Source organism: Convolutriloba macropyga, chromosome 9 (assembly GCF_964194025.1).
Source record: "Convolutriloba macropyga chromosome 9, txConMacr16.3, whole genome shotgun sequence".
In the NCBI taxonomy this organism is placed as follows: domain Eukaryota; kingdom Metazoa; phylum Xenacoelomorpha; order Acoela; family Convolutidae; genus Convolutriloba; species Convolutriloba macropyga.
In genome coordinates this window covers 12,483,538-12,505,699 of record NC_134476.1, presented here as the reverse complement: position 1 = coordinate 12,505,699, position 22,162 = coordinate 12,483,538, and the positions used below count along the sequence as shown (strand labels likewise).

The 22,162-nt window shown below is 35.5% G+C and overlaps 1 protein-coding gene across 5 annotated transcripts in view; it reads left to right on the top strand.

Moving 5' to 3' along the window:
• The window catches only part of LOC142345614 (calcium-transporting ATPase type 2C member 1-like), a 65,900-nt gene that overhangs the window by 5,693 nt on the left and 38,045 nt on the right, over nucleotides 1-22,162 (top strand). For 4 of the 5 annotated variants that reach the window (XR_012759349.1, XR_012759347.1, XR_012759350.1 and 1 more), the window contains exons 2-9: nucleotides 3,036-3,050; nucleotides 4,013-4,125; nucleotides 4,324-4,413; nucleotides 10,482-10,579; nucleotides 10,944-11,262; nucleotides 11,723-11,867; nucleotides 13,857-13,923; nucleotides 20,541-20,862. Coding sequence is in view for 1 of the 5 variants with exons in the window: in XM_075397755.1 (XP_075253870.1) it covers nucleotides 3,036-3,050; nucleotides 4,013-4,125; nucleotides 4,324-4,413; nucleotides 10,482-10,579; nucleotides 10,944-11,262; nucleotides 11,723-11,867; nucleotides 13,857-13,923; nucleotides 20,541-20,862 (1,169 nt within the window). In the remaining 4 variants the exon portion in view is untranslated. The remainder of the gene's footprint in view (nucleotides 1-3,035; nucleotides 3,051-4,012; nucleotides 4,126-4,323; nucleotides 4,414-10,481; nucleotides 10,580-10,943; nucleotides 11,263-11,722; nucleotides 11,868-13,856; nucleotides 13,924-20,540; nucleotides 20,863-22,162) is intronic. The other variant, XR_012759348.1, reaches the window with a different exon arrangement.

Below are 22,162 nucleotides of genomic sequence, written 5' to 3'. Positions count from 1 at the left end.
CCATTTTTCACTTTAATTCTTATTAGTGGTATATGTTAACCTCTAATGTGGTTATTTGAAGCCCACTATTGAATTTCTTTATGCCATTTTGGCTCCCCCACCCGGCTGAAGCAGGCTGCACTTGGTTAGAGCTTCCACTAGTCGTTCGAGAGCAATTCTTCCGACGTTTAGTCGACTATGTTTATCTTATTGGTTATGTAAAATTCGCTCAGTTTTTGCTTTTTTAAGCACTTAAATGAAAATAACACGAACAAGGTTTAATGTCAAAGTGAAAAATTGGATGAATGACAACAGCTAATTGTTTTAGATGCCGTAGTGTTGGAACTTTGAATGCAAATTTTTAGCTTCATCTAACAAAAGTTTTTACTTCTCAACTTCTTATAGCTATTTGATTTTTTTCAGCTAATTGTAATTGTGACTAAGAGCAAATTTAATGTAAATGTTGAAAATCTTTTTTTGAGTACATTTCTTTTCAGTGTGTTTGTTTTTGCTAATCAACAGCTCTCAGTATGAAAGTATGTTTGTATGAAGTTTGTAGAATTCAGGTTCCCATGCGATTACAACGAATTTACTACGATAGGTAGCGATAATTAAAAGTTTTTCAAAAAAACTCACAAAAATTGAAAACAAGGAAAATTTGCTGACTATATCACGTTGCATTTTTGATTGATAAAACAATTTTCAACGAAAATGCCGATATGGGAAAATTTTACAGTCTAGAAAGAATTATTTGAATCTTTGGCCAATAAAAATGTCCGTTTCTAGCAGTTGTCGTTTTGTTAATTTTGATTTTAAGTGCTGTCGAACGAAGTTTGACGAAATAATTGCAAACGTGTTGGTCTTTTTATGCAAATTTTTTTCGACTAATTTTGCGCTTTTGTTCTAGAACATTGTGAATTGATTCAATTTTTCTTTTTTAGGTATTTCAATTGCTCTCATTCTGAAATGAAGTTTGCTGTATTTTAAAAGTGATTGTAAGCCGTTAAATAACGTCTCAGTTGCAGCATAATGGATCAGATGTCTTGCTGGTATCCTGGAGGTAGGTGGATCGAACTCCTATCAATTAGGTCCGCGTTCTTGCACCCACAAAATTTCTCAGCTACATCCTTAAATTAAATTAATCGTTAACCTCTAATGTGGTTATTTGAAGCCCACTATTGAATTTCTTTATCCCGTTTAGGCTCCCCCGGCTGAAGCAGGCTGCAATTGGTTAGAGCTCCCACTAGTCGTTCGAGAGCAATTCTTCCGACGTTTAGTCGATTATGTTTATTTTATTGGTTATGTAATATTTGCTCAGTTTTTGCTTTCTTAAGCACTTAAATGAAAATAACACGAATAAGGTTTAATGTCCTAGTGAAAAACTGGATGCATGAATGACAACAGCTAAGTTTTTAGATGCCGTAGTGTTAGAACTTCGAATGCAAATTTTAAGCTTTATCTAACAAAAGTTTTCACTTCTCAACTTCTTATAGCCATTTGATTTTTTCAGCTAATTGTAATTGTGACTAAGAGCAAATTTAATGTAAATGTTGAAAATCTTTTCGGAATACATTTCTTTTCAGTGTGTTTGTTTTTGCTAATCAACAGCTCATAGTATGAAAGTGTGTTTTGAAGACAAGGAAAATTTCCTGACTAAATCACGTTGCATTTTTTATTGATAAAGCAATTTTCAACAAAAATGCTGATATGGGAAAATTTTACTGTCTAGAAAAAATTATTTGAATTTTTGTCCAATAAAAATGTTGGTTTCTTGGGTGTATTGCAGTTGTCGTTTTGTTAATTTTGATTTTAATTGCTGTCGAACAAAATTTGTCGCAATAATTGCAAACGTGTTGGTCTTTTTTATGCAAACTTTTTTTCGATCAATTTTGCGCTTTTGTTCTAGAACATTGTGACTTGCTTCAATTTTTCTTTTCTAGGTATTTCAATTGCTCTCATTCTGAAATGAAGTTTTTTGTATTTTAAAAGTGATTGTGAGCGGTTAAATAACGTCCTGGTTGTAGCATAATGGATCAGATGTCTGGCTGGTATCCTGGAGGTAGATGGATCGAACCCCTATCAATCAGGTCCGACTTTTTGCACCCACAAAATTTCTTAGCTACATCTTTAAATTAAATTAATCGCAGCCTGTCGTTCGAGAGCAATTAATCGGACGTCAGTTGGTTTATGTTTTTAATACATTCTTAGCTTCTAATCTAAATTTTTGCTCATTTCTATAGAACCACAAAAACTTTAAATTCGCGTTTTTTCTATTTTTTTTCGATCTGGACTGGCAGCTGAAATTGGATTGGCTTAGAACAATTTATTTACAGATATTTTTGTAATTTTGTGTTTTCGGGCTAATATGTTAGAAATGTTGGTGTTCTTTCTTTGTTTTTTTTTCCTAAATTTAATATTCAATGTAAGATGAGTTCTTATTTAAACTATTATCTCTTAACATTGGACAATAAACGTCAAAGATTAATCGAATAATGAGAGAAGTTTCCGTATTCGCACAAATTGTTCAATAATTTTGTCCTACTTTCTTTTGGTTTTCTGGAGTTGTTCGGCTGAGTCGGAATACTTGCGTGCGAGTGTGTGCCAGTGTCTATGAGTAATTTTTATTGCTATAGCTCTTATGTCTGCTCGTGGATCTGCGTTTTTCGTGCGCGTGGTTGTGAGGGCCGAATGGTGCTTTTCGTAACATACTATCATGTCAAGCTGGTTAACTTACCGAAGAAAAGGCTCGCATATAATAGTTCCTTCAATTCTTTAACAAGATGTTTGAGCCAAAACGGTTTGATCGACCAAAACTTGAATGAATATACCGAAATTGATACACCTAGTTTACTGAGAAAAACTTCAAGTAGTCGGTTCACGATCTGTCTCACAAGACTGTGTGAAACACATGATTTTAAAGATTACTTCCATCATAAATTGTCGACGAGATCAAAAGACTCTGTCATTTGAGCTTAGTTGGCTTCTAAACTACATGAGAATGAGATCATGTTCTCTTGTTTAGTAAAGTATGTTGATAAAATCGTTGTCAATTGCAGGATTCTTCGACACAGGTAGAAAGCAAGCGAAGCTTTGGTAATTGTCTTTCTGGCAATGGTCGACTAAAATATCTGTTTGAGATAAATTACCGTCATGCTGATTATTGATTCCCAAATCCTTTTTTCTGATCAAGTTAAGGCAAAGAAGAAAGGCGATTGAACTCAATCTCAATCTTGTCCTAACGTTTTTATCCTCTCAAAGCCGATCATTTCTGAGCGAAATTTGGATTATCTTCAGTTGTAACCAATTATGTGTTAATCAAATTAGATCAAAATTTGTCTTTATAGCATTGATAATCACAGCATTAAGTTTATTACTGGACATTACCACGCGGTTGATAATTACCATTAAGAACTTCTCAAACTCTGATGCGAAGCCGATTTGGCGACTAACTTCGATGGGGCGATTATAACCGAGTAGTAATGCTTTCATTGAGCTCCTGTTGCGATAACATCGGTGCTGTAACTTAACCCACTGTTTTGGCGATTAGATTAGAAAGTTGCGCTTCAAAAGTGGGGGAATTTCGTACACTAATTGGAAGTACATGTTTGTAGTACAGTATACGCACGTTCTTCACGGTTGTTAAGCGATTGTATACAGTTTGTTTCATTGATAAGTTATGCCTCTGTTATTATCGCAACATTAGTTGATTAAATTAAATACATGAAACGGCTTTTTGCTCTTGTGCATTGAGCTATACAGTCTTTGTATGAAATTCGTCAACATGAAAGCATTAGATCCGTGTTTTAGAGCTTGATCGGTCAAACTGTAAGCGGCTTTGATAAGATTCGAACCATAAATATCGCTGTAATAATTGATTACATCTCAAATATATCAAGTCTCTTACTCTCTAGACATATTGACAGATGATTTTCAACTCAGTTCTTCTGTATACCATAAAGGTTGCAACATACTGTCGTGTAATTGACCCAATGTAGAAGAAAGTTGAAGTTAATGTCTGCCAATGTCTGTTTAGATCCCCATAATGGACTGACCTATGCTGAAGTTGAAAGAAGGCGGAAAGCCCATGGCTACAATGAGTTTGAGTCTGGCGACGATGAATCACTGTTCATGAAATACATTTCACAGGTAAATTGACCGAACCAAGTTTTTGCGATGCGATATTTAGTCCAGTTAAATTTAGTACCCAAGAGTCATATTTAATTTTAAAAAATGAAATATAGGTGTTAAAAAGTTTTTAAGGCGGAAACTCAATTCAACTGACGCAAAATTATTCTGGTTTCTGGTTGTAAATGGTGAGCTATGACGTTGCTGTTTTTATTTCAGTTCAAAGACCCGATGATTGGGTTGTTGTTGGCCTCAGCCTTAGTCAGCATCCTCATGCGACAGTTTGACGATGCATTCAGTATCACAGCTGTAAGTATCTTCCCCGCCATCACATCACCTAACACCTCCACAAGAGTCTGAGCCAGTTTGATCCGCTTTTTGGAAAGGAAGCCTCCGTTTGATCATTTTAGCAAGTAATTGGAACAAGGCGGCTCGGTAATGTGCAATGGCACATAAGGTTCCGACCCCGCCCATCCACAATTTTGGCATAAGTGTCTACCAAATGAGGAACAGATAGAAAAACCCAAAAATTATTTTTTTGCGAATCCCAAAAAAGCCCAAGTCTTTTTCAAAAAATTCTGTATGAACGATAAGATAACCTCCAAAACAAATAACTCAGTGGAGTAAAAATTGATGGATTAGATTGCTGTAATATGTCAATATTAAGAAAGCGAGTCAAAACGAACAGCAAAATCAAACAACAACAACAACAAACATTAATTACATCAAAAAATTTATGTCCCTCTTAAAAACTAAATTTAATAACAAAGTCAACATACCGTCAGATAAGCCTGAAACTAAACAAAAATAACTTATAAATCACCAGAAAACATATGCGACGAGTCCATAAAAAGGTTTGGTAACAATTATACAAAAAAGAACAAAAACAGAAAAGTAAAAAAAATTAACTTATTTTTTTGAAACAATTAACTTCAAAGTAATAAATACCATTAGGAATAAATTAATATTACCACAAATTTGCGATTACCACTGCTTCTATAGAAGGGCATTAGGACCTGACCTTATTCATTTTTAGAGCGGCTAAAAAGAACAACAAAGAACAAACAAAATTTCAATTGAAACTTGCCAGAAAACGCTGTCAAAACCGTCAAGCCAAATTTTGGCACTCAAAATATATTTGATTGCGCCTTCTTCAGACAGCTATAATGTAGTACGTGGCCATTCATTAGTAAGACTAGGTAACAAGTAGACAAAAAAGCAAAGTGCTAAAGTATGTAGTACTTTTATTTTTTTTTTCGAAACAAAATTACATTCAATGTCATGAAAGGCATTAATTACAAGAAGAGCTATTTAAATATCGTCTTTTTTTCATGAAAAGGAAACCCTCGAGACCTGTAATTATCCAGAATATTTCTTGCATCTACAAAAAGAACGTCAAATATGACAAAAATCAAATTAATTTAATTTTTTTTTGTGAAAAAGCGGTGTCGAAGCCAGTAAGGTCATAACAAAATCTTAAAAAAAAAGATTTTGGGACACCAATCCCTTTTATTCCCTTGACACCCATAATGTCATATTTGACCTGTAATCAACTAACGAGATTAGGTAACAAAAAGAAACATAAAAAGAACAAAATTGCGAAGTTAAAAAAGTTTTTTTTTTTTAATTTTGGAAAACGATGGGTTTGAAAGTCATAAAAGCCATCAGCTATCTGCTAATATCAGAATATCGGTTTTTCTATTCTTCCATGAAAAGCCAATGAAAGCTATCACTATACAGGAAATTTCATACGACCGAAACGACAAAGTATAAATGACAGTTAAGACAAAATTAAAAAATTGAATTGATTTCTTCAAGAAAGAGGCGTCGAGGCCATTAAAACGATGATTTATATCTTTCAGGATTTTAATATGTTCAATTGTGCTTTAATTTGAATGCTAATAAGTTGACATGAGAACTGTCAATAATGTGATAATGTGACAAAATTAGAAAACGTGAAAAACTGGCAAATATCAAAACAAACAAAAATCTAAAATCTTGTAGTATCAAAGCCAGAAAACAATAATTTCAGGCTTAAAACTGCAACCGAGAATAAATGTTAACTCAGTAGAAAGAAGAAGCAGTCTTTTTTTGCTGACACTAAGCTGGAAGTTGAACAAATTAAGAAAAAAATAGAGGAAAAGTTAATTAAGCCATTATTTATTGAAAAGTCAATTATTTTTAAAAAAGAAACGACCATAAACTTTCAATTAAAAAAATAAATGCATTAGCCTGGAGCTGTTTAGCAAGCGAATTGGTTGGGCCTATCACTCCTGAGCTTTGATTTGATATGTTCTGTTCTTTATTATTAAAAAAAAAGTCTTTTTTTTTTTAAAAAAAAAAGACCGACTGATTACAACCCGATTTTTTTGGATTGTAACAGTCCAAGAATGGCCCAAAACTACCCCTGTTAATACTTATTGTCCGTTAAGAACAATTGATTTTTCGAATGTTGTAGATATAGATAATTTCTGAGTTGAAACTCAAAATAAATTTTGCATTTTTGATAATCAACGAGTAAAGTTAGCAAAAAACGGCAAAGTTTTAACTACAAGGCACTCTCTGCGGACTCTGAAGTAGAAATAGCCCCCCCTCTGAGTCTACAAAGATTGTATGAGTGTTGTTTGGGGGTGTACTGTAGGCAAATTGAATCAAAGTGGACTAAAGTAGCTTATTTCGTGCTGTTGTTGATGAAAAAGGCTAAATTTTGAAATGTTTATCCAGATTTTTTGACCAAAAAATTAAATCAAAACAATCAAAAATGCTTGTTCGTCTTCAAAAATAAAATCAACGACACTATTCTTAAAAATTATAACAAATTTTAGCAAAATTGACGAAAATTTAGGCAAAAATTCCGGAAAATGTGAATAAAAACAACGTGAATTCACTCTTCTTTTCTCAGAAGTTTAAGCCTCGATAACTCCCTGTAGAAAACGAAAATTAAAAAAATCTTTTTAATTAATAGCCGCCCTCATCTTCTCAGCCGGCTATTATAGCGCTCCTATTTTTTTTTTTTACTTCGTCGAATAAAAAAATGTTTCGCTTTACCTCATTTTGCCGCCTTTTCAACATTTTGCGTGAAATCTTTTTGACTTCTCTAGGCTAGTTTCTCTCTTCTCTCATTCTGCTTAAAGTGATTTTGAACATCAGTTGCTCAGCAAAGCAATTCAAAACGAACAGTCAGTATAAAAATTGAAGTCAGAAATAGAAACGGGATAAACCCATAAAGCCCAATTTTAGATGCCCGCTATTTGAACGTCGGTCCTATAAGTATTAGTTACCTCTCTCTAATGCTGATTGTTATTGATAGTAGCCCCTGTAGCCTCTCTCTAAGAAACAGAAGTATGTTCAACTACGAAATGCCATCAAAATAAATCGGACTTAAAAAAATGTTTTTGTACGAAAATTTTTTTTTTTCAATATCTTCTGTTATTTCAATCCCAGTCATGCTTATTGGAATCAACGGCGGCTATTTTCCGGCAATCTGCCGGGTATGTTTCCATATTCTACGCTGGACGAGCTTTCTAATGATACCAGTCTCAACTCTCTACGATGAATATATCGAGCGGCGAAAATTCACGGAACAAAAAAAAAACCCAGTTGAGTATATAGTTCCTCCCCCCTAGAGAACAACTAGGGGACCTAAAATTGCAAGCTTTTATCGCTCTCCCGCGAAGTGTCCTTTGAAGCCCTTTAATGAAGTTAAGGCAGCAGCCCAGCTGAATCAGGCTACAAGCGACCCCCCTGGTTCCTGTAGAATCAGGTTCCCACCTGGCGTTTGAGAAACGTTGGGTCTCGAACGATGTTTGAAGCAATAATTGTAAACGTTTGGGTCCTTTTCATTGCTGCGAAGCTGTAAGCTGAGTGGATCTATATTGCGGTGCTCTTCGTTGTTTTTTGTTTCGTCGTCTGACGCTCTTTTTCGTTTTACATTTGTTCACACAGCAAAGCTGAAAAAGTCAAGTTTTCTGGATCACTTCTTCCTCTCAATAACTAATAACTGCGTTTGTGCGCGTGTTGTTTCTCATGCTCTCTCTAGCAAAGGTTTTAAGATCATTTTCGTGATTAGATTTTGATCATACGTGATTTACTTCACTCAATAAAATGACTTTTGCACTTTAAAACTTAGGTTTAATTTGAGTTTGTTTAAGGTCAAAGGTACTCCTATGTGCAGTAAAGGTCCCTAATAAAAGGCTTCTGTGGAATGAATGTTAACAAGCTTTATTAATTTACTGCTGAATGTTTTTACCTACCTTTTTGATAGGCGTCGGTTTTTCTTTCAATTTAGATCTGTATCTGTTTCTATCTCTATTATACGGCATGCAAGTCTATTCTATCGAAGCTATTCCGGCAATCTGCCAGCTATGTTTTATATAAACTTTCGCTTGATCGTTTTCTTCTAGAATATTCTTTCGATTTTACTTCTCGAGTGACTTCTGCACGCTTGACTTTTCGATTTTTGTGACTGATTTGAATTGCGCGCACTCTGAAATTAAATCCCTTGCTAAAATAAAGCGATTGCGAGAGACATTGGCTGTGTAGCTTAGTATTTGATGTGTTGTTATATAGCACGTTACTATGTAAAACAGATAGCACGTGTGCCTGATGGGCGTAAAAATTATATACCCACTAAGCTGAGGGAACAGAATAGATCCCAAATTGTTTGCCTCGCCAGTGGTCCGAAAGTAATTCGTCCGACGTTCGTCGATTTTTTTTTGTTTTTATTCGAATTATAAAATTTAAAGATGTGCAAAATTAGGAATCCTTGATCCATGATAAAATTTATTTGGTCGAGTTATAGACTACTGGTAAAGAAACAAGGTGGTCAAGGTGATAAAAACATTAAATTTCAAGCAAATTTTTGATTTTTTCATTTCTAGCAAAATTGAACGACCAGGAAAAAAATTGAAGCGAAAAGAAGTTGTGGAGTTTTAGAATTTTTTCAGGTTTTTGAAAAATGTCTCCCTTCATTACACATACTTATTGCTCAAGTTTTTCACAGTCTTCCCGACAAATTTTAAGCTAAGAAAGTTTGAGCTTCTCGAAGTTCTCAAACTCTTTGTTTAATAGACGCCGTCATCTCATACGGCTATTAGGCGCTTTTTGTTTTTAGTGCGCTTTAATTTTTTGTTTTGCACAGGTGTCACGACTTTATCATTTTGCTTCTGACTTAAAATTCGATCAATAAATTTATGCAAATGCGTTTGAAGTGAGAAAGCGGAATCTCAAGAAACTGGACAAAACGATAAGACCTAATATGTTAAGAATTCGTGCATTAAATTGCGTATAGTTTATTGCTATCTGGTCGTAGAGTTAAGTTTTTAATTGCTCTTGAACGAAGTTCATAGCAATTGTTGTAAACGTTTTGGTCTTTTTTATGCAAATTTTTCGCGTGAGAATTTTGCACTTTTCTTCTAGAACATTCTTTGATTTCTCAAGTGACTTTTTCACGCTTTCGTTCTTCATTTTTGAGTGATGTCTATTGCTCCGAAGTAAATCTTGTTGCTAAAATACAAAAAAACGATTGCAGCATAGCAACAAGCAGGGACTGATAGCCGAGTGGATAGTGCTTCTGATGAGGGCTCGGGAGGTCCATGGTTCGAATAAAAAAAATTGATCTAGGCTACAGCCCCTGAATTAAATGGCCTCGCCTGTCGTTCAGGAGCAATTCTTCCGACGTTAGTCGGTTTATGTTTTGTCCTCCAGTTTGGAGGTTGAGCTCACCATATTTACCGAATCTAATGAAAGGGCCATATCAGAGCACTTTTTGACTCTTGAGAAAAAAAATTTAGCCTGTCGATTTTTATCTCTTATTCTACCTGATTCATTCTGAATGTCAGGGTTCAACTTCGACTTTTTCTGGAGTTTTTTAACTCATTTCGCGAGATGTTGCTTGATAATTTTTAAGCCTTCCTTTTTATGTGTTCAGAAATGTGGATAGCTGGACAGCGATAATTGAAAACTTCAATTTAAAAATGTCTGTTGAAAGTGACAGAAACGAGTTTAATAGGAACATTTTGACAATGTTTTTTAAACTAAAATTGAAATATTGAACTCTTTAAGAAAACGCTCTGAATTGTAATCAAGTTTGTCCAGATTTTAGTGAACACATTTGATGTAGCGAGTTCTGGTTATATCCGGTACCAGGTTTTTGTTTGCTAAGAAGACTTCCCCATTTTTGACCCCTCATCCTCATGAAAATAAACCCCGTTGAGGCATGCATTGTGCATTGGGGGAGCTCTGCTCGATACACTCTAGAGTGGGAAGTAGGGCTACAATAGGAAAAACCCACTAAATATTGTCGATCGCCGTCAAGACCCGGGTTGATCCTTATATGTAAATAATGTGATTGATTGAATGAATGTACGTGTGTTTAGGCAATAATAATTGTGGTCACAGTTGCGTTCATTCAGGAGTACAGATCTGAGAAGAGCTTAGAAGAATTGAAGAAGCTAATGCCACCAGCTGCCAAAGTGTAAGTTTCACATAACATTTGATATCTATTTATTCTTGCAATTAAGGTTGCCTCTAAATTTTTGCTCTCACAAGTTTCTGCATAATTAGTTAAAAAGAAAATTTAATTAGTTAAAAATTGAGCTACGGATTTACATGAAAAGTGATGCAAGGTTTATTATTTGTGAAAATGGAATTTAGTTTGTTTTTGTTGAAATGCAACCACCGCACACAGCAGCGATCTTGTCCACTGCAACACCCGAGAACCAGTAACTTAACTAGATAAAAACTCTGAGAAGTGAGCGTTATCAAATCGGCCTAGATCTCATTGTTTTTCTTCTAAAAAAGCTGCGTCGCCAATCTGGAAGTCTCAATCGTTTGTTTAGTGTGCGAAATGGTGGGAAGACAGAAACCCTTCTAGCGAGAGAACTGGTTCCGGGTGACATAGTACACCTGGCGACAGGTGACAGGGTTCCGGCAGACCTGAGAGTGATGCAGAGTGCGGAACTGTCATGTGACGAGTCCTCCTTCACGGGAGAGAACGAGCCAGTGTTCAAGAGTGCCGAAGTACCGCTTAGCCTAATTGATAAATCGAACCAGTCTTCAAAGGTGATCGGAGACGGCACGGAAGTGGCTGAGGGTGACAAAAAAGCTTTATCAACGGTGGCCTTTATGGGTACACTCGTGAGAACTGGCAAGGCAAAGGTGAGTAGAAGTTAAATGCTGTCAAACGAAGTTTGTAGAATTATTTTAGTCCCCTTCTTTTTCATGATATTTTTCGCTTGATCGATTTTTCGGTTAACTTTGTCCTCAAAAACGGGATAAACAGGTTAAGACCGGAGAGCATTAAGTGGCTGAGCAGCTCTTAAAACTTTACTAGTCTTCTATTTGTACAATTCTTGTTAGCTGCTGAGAATATACAAATGGTGTGAAGAACAGTTTTTCCGCGGTTTGGATCACCCCTCCCCCTCAGTGCCAATTTAGACCCACAATTATAGTTTGGGTTGCTATGCACCAAATTACTATATTAAAAACCACGTGCATCTGCGAAGCGTAAAAATTTATGCCCACTTGCCTGGATGGGGGTCAGAATTGACTTGTTTCTGCTATACTGCTGAATTATTTTGGATAATTTGCATGACACTATTTTTTGGATTGATTGTAGGGTATTGTGATTGGTACTGGAGAGAACACACAGTTTGGAGAGATCTTCAAGATGATGCATGACGTAGAACCCCCCAAGACTCCTCTGCAGAAAACTATGGACACTCTGGGCAAACAGCTCTCTTTGTACTCTATGGTCATCATCGGTGAGTTATTTCTATTAGAGTTACTACTATTACAATCAGTGAGTCTTGTTACTAACTTTATTTCCTCTTTTTTGCTCTTTATTGCCTCTTTCAGTTCCAGGATCTTTTCCGTTTGCCCCCCCCCCCCCCCCAAGTACGTTTTGCACCACCCATTTACAGAGCACGTGATATTACGTGGCAAATCATTAAGTAAAAATATGGGATGTGCGTCCGTGGGGTGCAGAAATATGCCCCCATCAAGCTCGGGAGAGGGCACAAACGGAAAAGATTCCAATTCCATTAATTATCTGTAAGGTGGTCAATGACGACTATTTTCCTGCAATACGTCGGCTATGTTTGTAAACTTTCGAACATCATTTTGATAGGCCGCGATGGTGATATTATATCAATTTTTGCCAGCCGTGTTCGTATGAATTTATTCCCAGAGCTTTTTTTCAGCTTGTTCTTTTTTGAAATTAACAGTAACACTTAAAATTATATGTAATTTGAGAAAAACTTTTAAGGAGCTAAGTATTGCGACAAGCTGTTCGCAAGCATTTGAATCAAATTATCAATTTATCAGTATGTTCATAATTTAAGTGAAGTGAAGTGCCAGTTTGACAAAATACACAACAAATAAAGGGTGTAATTCATGTTGCTGGAAAATCAGATTAAGCAGACGTTTCAAAATTTGTTTCCGTCTCTCGAGCTAATTTAAACATTGCCGGTATAGACTATAAGTTTGTGGTAACTTTCGTGGTATTTACTTTGCCTGGTGTTTTATTCAAGGCTTCCTATAGATTACGAAAGCACAACATTTTCCCTGAAATTTGTGGAAAACACGCACAAGTTTACACATAAGCGTCAGGTCAAATGGAATTTTTACAAGTAGCTATGAAAACGTGTGTGTGTGTTCTAGACGGTTACACGCAGCTGTTCTACGCTTGATTTATTTCAAACCGAAAGGCTAACTGAGTTGGGCTTTGTTGGAGGTCCTTTTCTGTATTAACTCCGTGAAGCGAAGTCAAGAAATAGAAATTGGCAAATAAAGGGAGCAAGGAACAGGAAAATTGATAGATTTGGCCGTTTTACGCCTTAAATGCTCCGAATTCTGCTTGTTATGACTTGAAATTATTCCCCTTCCCTCGACCTCAGTTTGTGTAGCCAGTTACACGGTTCGGGTTGTATAGTTAGTCAGACTTCGTGCACTTATTCTAGAGCAAAGCATCACCCCCCCCCCCCCCCCCCCCAACCCAACACTACCACCATTACCCGACCACATGTCATGTACCTTGTATTCTGGCAAAACTATCAACCAAACTCCCCCCCCCCCAACAATAACTGGTGCAAACCCTCTGTTTCTTTTGAAAAGAGGCCCTACCTTACCATAAGACCCTTGACTACTGTATAAACACTTATATCTGTGTGATTTAGTGACGTATGAAAGCGGGGTTGCTTACATGCACTGGTGGTATTCCTGTTTCTACTAAATACCCAATTACATGTCTAGTATTGACAGAGCTATGGGTTAAGATTTAAACGAGTGGGGTTATATGGAAAGTTTACTGTCTACCGTATTAGCAAGACTTTCCTAAATCTATCCACATTTCCGCATACAAAATGAATTATTTATTCTGTCATAAATTATGTACTTGCTAAAGTTCTGGTGTCTCAAAACAAAAGCTGAGATCATGCTCTGAAGAGCTGCATGAATATAATGTACTGTAATTAGAGCAAAGCTTTTACATTGTTGTATTTTTTTGCGTATGATTACGTAATGGTTCGTTTGCCTTACGTAATACTTTTGTGGTATTTAATGGTCAGTTTTACTCTTATCCAATCAGAAAGCGCCACCGCATATTTAGTTTCAATGGTATGAAACACGCACTCTAAAAGTGCACTGATTAGTTAAAAATACGTTTTGCTTGTTGTTTTTCTGAAGCTACACGCATGCAATACACATGTTGTTTCTTTTTGATGTAAGTAATGGTTGTTTCATTTTGTTTACAGGTGTAATTGTGTTGATTGGCTGGGTGCAGAAGAGACCCATCCTGGAAATGTTCACAGTCGGAGTGAGGTAAAAAAAAACATCTTTTGAGAATTCTGACGATTGAAGTTTTAATATCTGGCACTACATATAGGAAAACTTGGCTTTGCAGAGATTTGCCATTTTACAACTTGCTAATGACTGTTACAAATTATCGAAATTCTTTGTTACTTTTTGAATCTGTAGACTTCTTCTCTAGATAATTTTAAGACACGAAAGCTTCCTTACTTCTGAACAGCACGATACTTTTTGGTGAACGTCACGGGAAATTTGCTACATTTCAGATATGTCTAGGCTGTACTTCGTATTAGATAACAGTAAATGACTGTGATTAACAGAGAGGGGGAATGGCTGTTACACCCTAAATTCCTGTCATTTTACCATATTAGCCAAGCTTCATTTTTGTTTGGGATCTGTAAAGGGAACGAGCTGACATTTCGATAAAAGATGAATAAATGACTCAACTATAGCAGCATTCTAAGGAAAATCACATAATCATGGTTTGCGGTGAAAAAGTGCATCGATATTGACTGCCGTGGAAAGCCCAATAATGAATGATGGATATTTTTAGTTATGAAATTTAACCAGACTTAGAAGCAACACAGATAAGAGGCGGCGTTGACCGTTTAATACTCATTTTTATCTTATGATGATTTGAGCGATAATGAGTTTTTGAGCACCTGATTTTTTTTTAAACGCGCTATTTGACAAAAGTGAAATCAAATATTCACTTCAGATGGAATACAGTTCAATTCAAAGCATGTCACATTTATTAATTCAGTTATACTGCCTCATAGCCATGCTATAATTTAACTTCCACTTCCGTATTGTCACATTATTGTATCTCCATTTTCATAGATTTCGTCAACTTGATCTCCCATTGATTTTATATCTCTGGTTTGTTTTTAATATTTTAAACGTTGAAAAAGTTTATTTTGAGAGACAACTTTCTTAACGTCTTGAGAGCAATGGATGTTGATTTACGATTAGAGAGTTGTAAAATTGATAGTCTTGAGTGGTCTTTGGTAAACTCTAACAACAATTTGTAGCACTGTAGTGAAGTTTTCCCTACAGTGAAGATATTGCACCTGCTGCCATCCCCACATTGTACTTCAATAGTAATTGAAACGCCGAATTCTTTTCCACTGAGAGAACGCGCAATCAAATTTATTGTGTTTTGCTAAATAGCAGATGTTAAGCGATGGTCTTCCCGCGCGGTTTTTGTTGAAATGCATTTAGTTTTGTAAACTGAGGTCTTAGGTGTATGTATTGCAATGACAAGATTCAAACCAAATTGTTCGAAAATTTGATCATTCGCAATTTTTGGCAAATTTGTCTCTTTTTAATAGCCGCCCTCATCATTTTTGTTTAGAAAAATGACGATAAACTGAAAAATATTTAATTATTTGTATTAATTTTTTTTGCTGTTTTTCGCTTTTTTTCTAAACTTGGAGAAATTTTTTAGCCTATTCGACTTTTCTATTGTTTTAGAAGTCTTCCAGTACTATATTCGCTCCCATTAACGTTTTTTTGGGTCTATGTGCTCCCGTAAAATAAAAAAAGCTCATTTTTTTCTATGTTTTTTTTCAAGTTGTTTTTAAATGCCGCTTTGTGTTCAATTTTTTATAGCATTGGGGAAGCCTATAGTCCAAATTAGTTGTTTTTGATGCGTTTTGATGGTTTTGATTTTATTTTTGAGACATTTTGATAAAGATAATTGAGTAATTTTTATGAAGATTTTCTCGATTATTTGTGTTTTTTTGGAATTTTTGCTGAAATCTTCTGATTGTCTGCTTTTTGACACTTTTTAGTGTTCTAGCGTTTGATAGGAGCTTTTCTAGAGGTTTTATCGGAATATTTTTAGTGCACTTTTCAATGACAAATATAATTAACTTTTCTTAATCTCTAACTTTTTTCTATTTTTTTCGTTCTTCGTTTTTACTTTTATAAATAGATAATGATTTGGATTGGTGGACGCTTCACCAGATGTAGTGTTAAAAGTTTTTTGAAATAATGATTTGAATTCAGCATAATGGTATTTGATTCACAATTTGTGGCCAATTTTTTTTTGTTCTTTTACAGAATATTTTTTGTTTTGTTTTTCATTTCCTTTCTTTTACCTTCGTTTATTCTACTTGAAAATTTTGTGTTTGGTTTTTGTCTCAATTTGCAGTGATTCAACGAAATCAAACTAAACCTATTACATATGTTTTCGCCAAAAGTTGTATTTTTTAAACGTGCAACTCAATGTTAAATTTTTTATCACGTGCTTTATCGTCTTTTCTGGTCAGTTATTTTTTCATTGATGTTTTTCATTTTCTTGTTTTAAAGTGACAAGTGTTATTCAGAAGGATTAGCATTATGTTAGTTATTGTGGTCAATCAGTAGAATAAATTAAATGTTTGTTAGGGGCGTTAGTTTTTTCCTTCGAGTCGTTTCCGGAATTCTTTGGGCTATGTTTTTTTTTAAGATCTGTTCACACATTTTCATGATTTTTGAAGTCAAATTGGAGTAGTCATTTTGGTCACGCCGGAACACGAAATGGAGCGAAAAAGCGGGTGGTTTTGCGGTGTAAAATTTTTTCGCTCTAATTTTGAAGTAAAGTGAGAAAACGATGTTTGAACAAAAATTCGTTTTCTCGCTAGTGTTTTTTTTGTTCACATGCGGCAATTTCACTCTGATTTTTACTTTTTTCTATTTTTTGGATCGTGTTTTTTTTCTAAATGGTTTTTCCAATCCATTCATAGTTCATTCCAGGTCTAGTCTTTTGTTTAGTCAATGAAAATTCTTTGAATTGTACGTCAGGACTTGTCCTGCTATGATTTTTTTTACTTCGTCGAACTTTTTTTCGCTTTACCATTTTGCCGCTTTTTCGACATTTTGCGTGAAATCTTTTGACTTCTCTAGGCTAGTTTATCTCTTCTCGCATTCTGCTTAAAAAGAATTTGAACATCAGTTGCTCAGCAAAGCAATTCAAAATGAACAGAGTCAGTATAAAAATTGAAGTCAGAAATGGAAACGGAATAAACCCATAAAGCCCAATTTTAGATGCCCGCTAATTGAACGTCGTTCCTATAAGTCTTAGTTACCATCTCTAATGCTTATTGGTAGTAGATAGTAGCCCCTGTAGCCTTTCTCTAAGAAACAGAAGTACGTTCAACTACGAAATGGCATCAAAATTAGTCTGACTGAAAAAAATGTTTTTTTTTTTACAAAAATCTTTTTTTTTCAATATCTTCTATTCTTTCAATCCCAATCATGCTTATTGGAATCAACGGCGGCTATTTTCCGGCAATCTGCTGGGTTTGTTTTTTTGTTGGACCAGTCAAAAATTGAGGCTGGTTAAAGTTGATGAAGGTCTTTTGCAAGATATAAGTACATTAATGCCCATTTTAAGAGCTTTGTTTTGGTACTCCAAACAAAAACACGCAAATTCATATTTATGTTCACAATTTAATTTTTCGTCTTTTAGTGGTAATGGAATGGTTTTCAGCATTTTAGCATCAGGAATTTTTGCATTTGTTTGACAAAACTTGCAATTTTTTCATTTTTTTCACTGTCATTATTCAATTTCATTCATCCCCATGTTCCAGAAAACCTCGTTATGTGTTTTATAATAAGCGACTGAAAATTTTTCATTGGTCTTGGTATGTTTTTATTTCGAAAGAGGAATTTTATTAAGCTTGCTCGTACTTGTGTAGCTTTTAATGACATTTTTAATTGTTCTCAAACGAAGTTCGTAGCAATTATTTTAGTCATGTTGGTCTGTTTTGTGCGATTTTTCGCTTGACCGAATTTTCGTCTGACCCATTTGAATTTTCGTCCTCGAAAACGGAATAAACAGGCAGCGCCCAGAGGGGTATTATGTTCTCTTAGAGCCTTTAATCTCACTAGTCTCCAAGTATGCGATTCACAGAAACTGTTTTGGAGACTTATACTTGTGGTGTGAAGGTCGGTTTTTCGAAGTGGACCAACCCCCACCCCTCCAACATCAGCCACCCCCCCCCCCCCCTCCCCCCCCTCACTTCACCCCCAATACCCAACCCTGCACATCGTTCAGGCCGTAAGAGCCCCGTGCAGCCAAAGGCCACCCTCCCATGGTTGCCCCCCATAACTCCACCCCACTGCGCTCACCTCACGCCCTTTCAATTAAGCTAAAGGTAGTCTCATTAAACCGTGACTAGCTACTGACAAATTCAACCGCTCGCCGGTCGTTTGAGAGCAATTCGCCCTACGTTAGTCGGTTATTTTTTCATGACATCAACACCGTGAACTTTTGGCAACGTTTTAGCAGTCGATATTTTCAAGTTTTCTGTTGTTTGTTATTTATACCTGATTGTTTTTTCATCACTAACCAAAGAATTTTTATGCTGTCAAAATCTTTTTTGTTTGTTGTTAATTGCTCTCAAACGAATTTGAATCAATGATTTTAGTCTTGTCGGTCTTTTTTATGCGATTTTTTGCTTGACCGATTTTCGTCTGACGCTTTGGACTTTTCATCCTCAAAAACTGGATAAACGGGTAGCGCCCAGCGGGAATTAACTGCTCATAGAGCTTTTCAGCTCTGTTTTAGCTCAAACTGTTTTGGTGACTTATATTTATTGTGTGAAGGGCGGTTCTTAGAGGTTGAAGACACCCCACCCCCACTGTTGACCCCTCCCCCACCAAAATGTTGTCCACCCCCAATTCCCTCCCCATCAGACACCTGGTGCACACCCTCCCCCCACCCGTGGCTTCATTTGAACAACCAATCGCTAAAAAGACGAAATTTTATACTACTTTTCACAATTTTTGCAAGCTTTTTAAAAATTTCTGTTGTTTTTTTTTCAGACCTTGGTGTCACTAAACCTCCTCTAGGTTTTATAAAAGGCTACTGGATAGTTTCTAGTGGTAGTAGAATGGTTTCAACATTTTAATATTACGAATTTTAGCAATTTTTTTGACAAAACGAGCAAATTTTTTTGACATTTTTTTCCATTATTTACTTCTTTCCTGATGCAGGGGCCAGAAAAAGTCCTTAAGGGTTTGATAATAAGTTACTGAAAAAATTTTATTTGCCATCGAATAGCTTTCATTTTTTAACATGAAAAACCTTAGCGATTTTTTTCATAAAACTTGCATTTTTTCAAGTTTTCGAAAATTTTTGTCGGTTTTTAGGTTTCTCCAGCCTCAAAAGCCGAGGAACCTCTTCTAGGGTTTGAAAATAGGTAGCTGTATAGTTTCTGAATGTAATGGAATGTTTTTAAAGATTTCAAGTTTACGGAGCCAGTGAAACTATTTAAAGCTTGAAATAGGGATACTGGATAGTCTCTTGGGACAATGAAATGGTTTCGAAGATTTTAATAACTTGAATATTAGTAAGGTTTTGTTAAAATTTGCGATTGGCATATTTTTGTCCTTTTCTAAGTTTAACAATCATTACTGGCCAACGAAGCTTTTCAAGTGTTTCAGATGGGTTAGTTGACATCACCTCAGAGACAAAAAATAGTTTTGAAAATTTTCACTGCGAAATCTGGAAGCTTTTCTTCTATTTTTTGATATACTTTGCAAATTTTTAAGTATCAGTTTTTTATTTGATTTATTTACTAACAAGGCTAGAAATTTAAAAGTTGAAGAGTCGAATCAAGCTGAAGCTAGCCTCACTAAACCGCGGCTAGCTACTGACGAAGCCAACCGCTCGCCGGTCGTTTGTGAGCAATTCGCCCGACGTTAGTCAGTTATGTTTGTTTTTCAGGTCAAAGGAATTTTCTGCTAACTTTTGAATGTTTTTCACATCAGTTTAATGATAGACACTATTTTTGCAATTTTGTCAATTTTCAAAATCGAATTTTGGGGATTTTTTGTTTGGTTCCTAATGGTTAAAAGACTTTTGTAGTTTTTGGAAACATGAACACAATTTTCAATCAATAGTGCTGTTCTTTCGTTCTCAACGTAATTTTATTTAATTTCAGTGAAATAATTATTTTTTTTGATTCCTGCATTATAATTTGTCATTAGCTATTGATATTTTTTGGTTGGAAATATGATATTTTTAGAATGTGCTTTCTGTTCTTGTTAAATTTCTCTATTTGGAGTTTCGACTTTTGCATTCGCTCGGATTTCCAAGTTGTTTTTCTTTCAATTCTGTGATGACTCTTCAGGACTTTTCCTGTTGCATTTTCCCGTTGGCCGTGTTCATTGGTTTTTCACGAAACAATTAACTCGCGCCTTCGAAGCTCAAAATTGTCACATCTACAGCTCACCAACAGAGATGCTCGCGCAAGGTCATTTGCTAAACTTATGCGTGTGAGTTATTGTTTCATTTGAGTGATAAGTTAAATGATCATTCGTGAAGTTCCTCACGTGACTTGGAAATTAACGATAGGAATTAAAGTCCTATCAGTTTTGTACAACAGCGGCAAATTCAACAGGGCGTTATTCATTTGGAAACTTGACGAATTTGGGGCATATCTATTTTGTACACCATATTGAAACACTTTTTAGTTTATTGGAAGAAAACGGGCTGTTGATATTATCTTTTCTTGTCAGTTTTTTTTCAAAGGAGGGCAGGCTGGTCAATCTCGGCTATTTTCCGGCAATCTGCTGGCTATGTTATAGCCAGTCTACTGGCTTGTTATAGAAAAACTTATGTTCTGTTCTTATTTTAGTTTGGCAGTAGCAGCTATTCCAGAAGGCCTTCCGATTGTGGTCACAGTGACTCTGGCTCTGGGCACAATGCGAATGGCCAAACGTAATGCCATTGTGAAGAAACTGCCAACTGTTGAATCCTTGGGGTGTGTAAACGTGATCTGCTCTGACAAGACTGGAACTTTGACAATGAATGAGATGACAGTGACTATGATTTATACCTCGGATGGGATCATGGCAGAGACAGAGGGTGTAGGGTACTCTGGGGAGGGCACCGTGTTTGTGAAACAAGTGGCTGTTAATGAACCGAAGCTGTATCCCTCTCTCACTAAGCTCGTTCAGGTATGTCATCTCTTGGGTAAAAAAATCACTGCATTCGTTCATCAGTGTTATTAATTGCTCTTGAATGAAGTTCATAGCAATTATTGTAAACGTGTGTGTCTTCTTGCAAAATTTTCGCTTGACTGTTTTGACTTTTCGAGTGACTTTTACGCCCTTGACTTTTTGCGTTTCGCTTGATCTAAAGTTCTCTCTCAATCACAATTTCAAGCAGCTGAACTCAATTGGCGGCAATTTAATACTAAAAGTCAAATGAAAAGTGCGCCGAAACTGGTACCATTTTTCACTTTCAATCTTAACAGTGGTATATGTTAACCTCTAATGTGGTTATTTGAAGCCCACTATTGAACTTCTTAGTCCCATTTAGACTCCCCCGACTGGAGCAGGCTGCAATTGAATAGAGCTCTCACTAGTCGTTCGAGAGCAATTCTTCCGACGTTTAGTCGGTTATGTTTTTAATAGCGATATAATTCCCACAATGCAATGTAGAATTGCATATTAAGAAAGTTGAATAATATTTCAATAACAAATTATTAAACTGAAAGAACGGAAATTTGAAATGGTTTTTGAGGGATTCCTATGAAACGCAATTGATAAAATTTACAAATTTATGCTTTAAGTTCTTGAATGAAAACAGTTTAAGGTTGGTTTCGAATCTAGATCTATGACAATCATTTAGGAAGTTATCAATCACTGACAAAATTCTAATAAGTTTAAATATGTCGAAATTTTCCGAGTTGAATCTTATTAAGTTATTAAGTTCTTACAAAGATTTTTTAATGTTTCTGGAACAGGGATGTTTTGTATCCATTCGCTGCGTCTAATATCCATTTTTCGTGTAATTAACATTTTTTTATATTCATTTTTCTTTGAAAATCAAGCGAAAAAATTAACAAGGAGGCTTGAAAAAATTGATATGTAGAGTCAAATGATGCTCCGAGTCCTTTTATTCTTAACAATCGCTAGATTGTTTGTCTACAGAAGGTTAACATTCAACAAAAACAAACGTAGAGAAAATCATGTGACAGTTCTGTTGCCAAACAGATCTACAAATTATTGTCTACAGTTCTCTCAAACAGAAGAATTGAGATATGGAATGTACGAAATGCGGATATCGACCCGTTAAAACTGCCTATATAAAAGCTGCTTGTTTCTTAATTATTTATAGAACTTTTCTGTGTTTGCATCGCGAGCCTGGTTGGCCAAAATTTGTTAAGATGTTATTCGGCGATAATAATCATCTGTGAAGGAAATAAACCTTTATCCCTGCGAAATATCTCTATTTTGTCCTTATCGTACTGTC